The sequence below is a fragment of the Asparagus officinalis genome, chromosome 7 (assembly GCF_001876935.1).
Source record: "Asparagus officinalis chromosome 7, Aspof.V1, whole genome shotgun sequence".
In the NCBI taxonomy this organism is placed as follows: Eukaryota; Viridiplantae; Streptophyta; class Magnoliopsida; order Asparagales; family Asparagaceae; genus Asparagus; species Asparagus officinalis.
Window position 1 is genome coordinate 147,702,429 of NC_033800.1, and position 5,998 is coordinate 147,708,426.

The window sequence follows — 5,998 nt, forward strand, 5'->3', positions numbered from 1 at the left end:
TTGATAATGTTCTGCCCTTCTTTGTTAGAAGAAAAGTTGCATTTACCTAACTGTAAGCTTCTTGTATATCTTAAATATAGGGCAAGGATAAAACCACTGAGGAGAGAAGAATTGCCATTTGCATTTTTGATGATGTTGCAGAGCAATGTCGTGAAGCAGCTCTTAAGTAAGTTTATTTCTTTTATTCTTTCTGTTTGATGATTATACCTCGCATAAGATATTGGTCCTTACTTTTTCATATTCTGGTTTGCAACAGATATTATGACACATTTGTTCCATTCCTGTTAGAAGCATGCAATGATGCAAATCCAGATGTTCGACAGGTCCCCATCACAAAACATCAGTGCCACGAACTACCCACCACCACTTGTCATCCATGACCCTGTGCGTCTTTCTTCTCGTGTAGTTTCTAATAATTTGTTTATTTATTTTTTCAGGCTGCCGTTTATGGAATTGGTGTATGTGCTGAATTTGGCGGTTCAGTGTTTCGACCTCTTGTCGGAGGTACCTCATTTTAAAAAATGTTTTGAAATTAACTTGTGCTCGCTGTTCTGATATGCTTTAACTATAATTTATGATTAATTTTCCTGTTTTAATTTATTATTTTTCACATCTAAAACTTTTTATTATATTCCACCTTTTAAACTTTTTATTATTTTCCTTCTCTTACAGAGGCCTTATCCAGGTTAAACAATGTGATAAGGCAGCCTGATGCACAAAATGCGGACAATATAATGGCATATGACAATGCTGTTTCAGCTCTAGGGAAGATATGCCTATTCCATCGTGATGGCATTGATGCCTCTCAGGTATCCCATAATTTAAGCAGGTTTAAATAGTTTCTATCTAGTTATATTGGATTAAGGCAATATTGCTTTAATAAAACTAGTAGCTCCACAAATTACTTTTCTACGAAACACAAAGTTGTTAAATTAGATAAAATTAAAGAATATAAGCTGGATTTGTGTTTGAAAAGTAAATAAAAATGCACTGATCATTTATTTGTTTTGATGGCTGAGGTCCTCAACAGGTGGATGCATTGCTATGAATAATTCAATTTTTCAGGAAATAAACAGTTTGAAGTTACTGGACCAAAAACATTATTATGACTGGTGTTTTTTTTTTTTTTTTTTGGCTGACACTTGGTCCAGTGTGCTGGTTCTAAATCTCTCTCTTTCTTATCTCGGCTCTTTCACTGCTTTGTTAAGCTTACCCTTGTTTTAGCCATTTCTAATCCCTCACAACCAACCCTGTGTATACTGCGGGTCTGTGATCTGCTAATATTTATTGATTTCTTCTCCATCTCATTCATGGGTGTCTGGCAATGATGATTTTGTTACATCTGAAATGGAACTTCAGTTCTGGGTACATCTTTTATTTTGCTTCTTGTGCATGACATATATTAAGAAGTCCACTATTTTGCACTTGATATAATTATCATGCAGCATTCTGCATTGCTTTTGACTGTTTGTATAAATACTTGTGAAGAGTGAGTGTTTTAGTGTAATCTTGACAGGACCCATTTGCTTGGTTTATTAGCATTTAGTAATGCTGCTCCATTAGTTATTTTAGTTCCTTGAGTCTTTCTCTCATAGTATGTAGATATTACCTGTTTTACTGTACACAACTTTTTATTGTGACTTCTTTGTTAATTATGGAAGCATCTCTAGTATTTTTCAAGTCGGGTTGTGTGATATGTTTACTGGAAAAAGTTGAACTAATTTATAATTAGTCATGTTATACCCATGTCATTTTTCATATTTCATTTTTTTTGTAGTAAGTGATCTATCCCGTTATGTTAAGTATATTATGTCTTAGATTAAATACAACAGCTATCTGTACGATTCAGTTAACATTAACTTATTTGCTCTATATTTCTTCATTCTTGGCAGATTATTCCGGCTTGGTTAAGCTGCTTGCCAATAAAAAATGATCTGATTGAGGCCAAAATTGTACATGAGCAGCTATGTTTCATGGTTGAAAGGTGATTCACTTTGCGTACATGTTGTATTTATGTAATGAAGATCGATTGGAGACCAATAAAGTTACTCTTGTGAAACTTATGTGTACATCTAAACACTGAACTACTGTTTGTTCCCCAGGTCGGACAGAGAGTTGTTGGGACCCAATAACCAGTTCCTTCCTAAAATCCTTTCCGTGTTCGCTGAGGTGATTTAACTTCTCATTCATGTCACTGAGCATAGAATCATCGATTATTTCTCAATTAGCTATTAATTGCTTATTGGTTTCTACACCTTGGTTTCACGTGGATTTTTCAAATTTAAATATTTCCTACTCTGTACTTCCTTTTTCTTTTTCACCCTGGTCACCATGATTGAGCCCCAATAGCGCCACTACACACTTCACCATGGTTGCCTATTTCCAGCTATGCAATACTTTGGGGGGTTGGGCGTGGGGTTGGGGGAATCTATAAAGGATTTTCTGTAAAAAAACCTAGGAAGGTACAAATAGAAAATCAGAGTGACCAGAGGATCGATGATTGCATTGGCTTCAGCATTTCCTATATGATTTTCTGTAAAGGGTGGATTTTTTCTCTCCCAATTCTTTGGTATAACCTCTGAATTCTTTTGGTTTTTTTCGCTTCAGGTGTTCTGTGCAGGCAAAGATCTAGCCACAGAACAAACTGCCAGCAGGATGATCAATCTATTGATGAGGCAGCTTCAGCAGACAATGCCACCTGCTGTGCTGGCTTCGACATTGTCATCTTTGCAGCCTCAGCAGCAGCTTGCATTGCAATCGGTAATGTCATCGTAAATATCAATCTTTTTTGGTGCATTGTCATGGGGATCTTCCCAGTTTGCCTGTTTTCATCTTTTATGTTTCCCATTCTTTATGCTCACTTTGTTCTGAGTGGATTTTTGTGGTTGATGATTGCATCCCTCCGTCGATTATCACGAGTGGGAACTTCTTGGTTAATTGTCTTTGGGTGTAGACAGTGTATAGTATTAAAGGGGTCAAATTCATATCATCTGTTGTATTATCTCCTTCACCCAAGGGAAATAGGTGAAAAAAGAGAAAAAAAGAAAAACTTGCCGCATGTTGGCATTTGAGAGTTTTGTTATAATTTTTTTTAATGCGAGTGATCGGTTGAGAGAGTGTAAGGAATGCTTTTCTTGTCTCATTTTTGGTGCTTGATGTCCTTTTTGGCCCCCTATTCAAACTTCAAAGTAAAGAGATTTGTTTATTTGTCTTGGTTCTTAGCTCTGTTTTGCTGCCTTTTGACTTCATTAGTTCTGTACTTTTGTAACTGTGAAATGCCTGATTAAATTTAGCTCCTCTTCTCCCAGTTGGGCAACTCGCCCCCAACTCTCAGTCACTTGCCTTTTCTTATACGGCTGTGCTATTTGACTCGCGAGTTGCCCAACTCGCGAGTCAAAAAGCATTTTCGATCTTTTTTTTTTATGTTGATGTTAACTATTGATTTTTTTCTGTACGTTGTTTCTATTAAAAGTTTTGTAAAAATGATTTTGCATTTCTAAGCAGCACGTTCTTCTTGTTCAGACCAGGAAAAATCAGCGTGGGGGTTACGTTATATATGTATTGTTATTGTACTTCTGATAAAAGCTTCACTTTGATGTTAGCCAGTGACGTAATATCTCGTTGGGTGGCACTAGGGGCACACCCCCAACCACTACTCCAACCATATCCCTTTTCTAATTTGCTACAGTGTATCGGGTCCCACATGAGATTTTAAAAAGTTAAAATCCCATGCAGGGTTTGATGTACTGTAGCAAATGAGAAAGGGGGTGTGGTTGGAGTTGTGGTTGGGGGTGTGCTTCTATCATTTTCCTATCTCGTTACATGAAAACCCCTTGTTCCCTGCAACTGAAGATCTGCATCAAGCGGTCGCTTCTACTGTAAGATGCAAGTATTTAAATAGTGTCACCTCTCACGGTGAGAATATATTAATAACTCTATTAGTTATTCGAGTCTGCATTTTGGAACTTTATATAAGATACACCTACAAGCAAGTTGCGCTGCATCCATATTAAATGACCAACTTGGATCCGGCCCCGCCAAAAACAATATCAATCACCCGTTAATCTATATCTAATCTATACCACTATAAAATGAGGATTAGGGTGTTCAAACTTTTAATTTTCATTCTCTCTAATTAATTTTTATTAAATAAATATAACAACTTATCAATTATGCGCCTCCTCACTTTTTTAAATAATTATAATTATCAATAATATTATAACTATTAGTTGTTTAATAATAATATAATATAATAATTTATAAAATGAGTATACGCAATTGTTAATATATATGACTAAATACCAATAAGAAGTATGCTATAATTCAATGAGCAATAAAATAAATAGAATAGATATTTAATATCATAAATAGTGTAATTATTTTAATAATATCACATAAATTATGAATTACTCTATTTATTTAGTATTATATTATTAAATAAAATAAATAAATAATTTAATATTATTTTTATAATATTTTCTTAATGATTATTACATGATACTGAATAATCTATACTTAGTAATGATTGAAAACAAGCAATTTAAAAAAAATATATTCAATATTAATAACAGTATTATTAATTGTTAATGAGAGTATAATAAAAAAGTATAAAGTATTTACAATACTAAATTATTTAAGAGCATAATTAAAAAAAAATTAAATTAGATAAATATTTTATAATATATAGATAGTATAATTATTTAAATAGTATTACTCAAACTAAGAATTATATTATTAAATAAGGTACATTACAGTAAACCCTAATAAACTTTCAGTATTTTACAGTAAGTAGACTCTATGAACTTTTAAAATTTCCTAATAACTTTTGCAGAAAGCCCTTAATATCTTTTAGATAAATTACGCCACACCCCCAATAACTTTCAAAATACATTTTACTTCATTTTTTGGCTGTAATTTATAGGGATTATATGGAAAATTTAGAAAATTAATGGGGGTTTTCTTTGAAATAGAAAAGTTATTAGGACTTTAGTGTGATTTTGAAAGATCATAGGGGCAGAAAGTTCATAAGGGTTTAGTGTAATTTACCCTATTAAATAATTATAATGAGAAGTAACTATCGCAAAGTGTTGTAGGTAAATTAAGTGTAATTTTGTAGGGAACATCAGGAAAAATCTAGCAAGGTTAATGCAGCTTTGTTAATTTAGATTTAAGTTAACAACTTTCAAGTTAGAGGGGGCATACTTAAGAGAACTTATAGATTTGATAGACTTATTTAAGAACAATTGTAGATGTGGCAGACTTGTTTTAAAAAAAGTTAGCATTGGGCAACCATTATAAGAAAAACATTCAATTATAATAACTACACAATAATAATTTATTCGTACATTTTTTAAACAATCTTATTGTACAATTTTATTTATTAACACATACTTTCACTATTTAATAAAAAAAATTCAAAACTTAAAACATTTATGTTCACGTACAATACGCACGTACATTGTACTAGCTATGATAAATATTTATTATAATTAGCATAGCTGAATGGACACAACGGATGATTAGAGAGCCTAACATGAGGATGAAACGAGCATACTTTTTTTGTGCCCATGTTTTTCTCCTGTCCTCCTTTTAATTACCTTGCTTCTACATATTGTTATGAGAGGCACTAGGGCATACCCTCTACCACACCTCCAATCATACCATCTCTCTCGCTACAGTACACCGGACCCACATGAGATTTTATTAAAATAAAATCTCATGTGGGCCCGGTGTACTGTAGCGAGAGAGATGATGTGGCTGGAGGTGTGGTAGAGGGTGTGACCCTATCATTTCTATATTGTTATACTTCCATGTTTCTCTGCTAGTGTGGTTTTTGTTTCTCATTTGCTGGGGGACCCGGGGACCTTCCTACCAATTTCCAAATCTTTAATTTCTAAAAATTCTTTTTTCTAATCTTGTGGCTATTGTCAGATTAACTAGTTCCTGACTTCAAATTTATAGTTTTATTATCATGTGATTTCTTCGCCTGCGAACTCAA

At 33.4% G+C, this 5,998-nt stretch overlaps 1 protein-coding gene across 1 annotated transcript in view; it reads left to right on the forward strand.

The window, feature by feature from the left end:
• Positions 1-3,211, forward strand: part of LOC109850982 (importin-5-like) — an 11,409-nt gene extending 8,198 nt beyond the window's left edge. The window contains 7 exon segments of the mRNA XM_020421075.1: positions 81-166; positions 257-323; positions 438-504; positions 673-809; positions 1,893-1,984; positions 2,103-2,169; positions 2,608-3,211. Coding sequence (XP_020276664.1) covers positions 81-166; positions 257-323; positions 438-504; positions 673-809; positions 1,893-1,984; positions 2,103-2,169; positions 2,608-2,775 — 684 coding nt within the window. The 3' untranslated portion in view covers positions 2,776-3,211.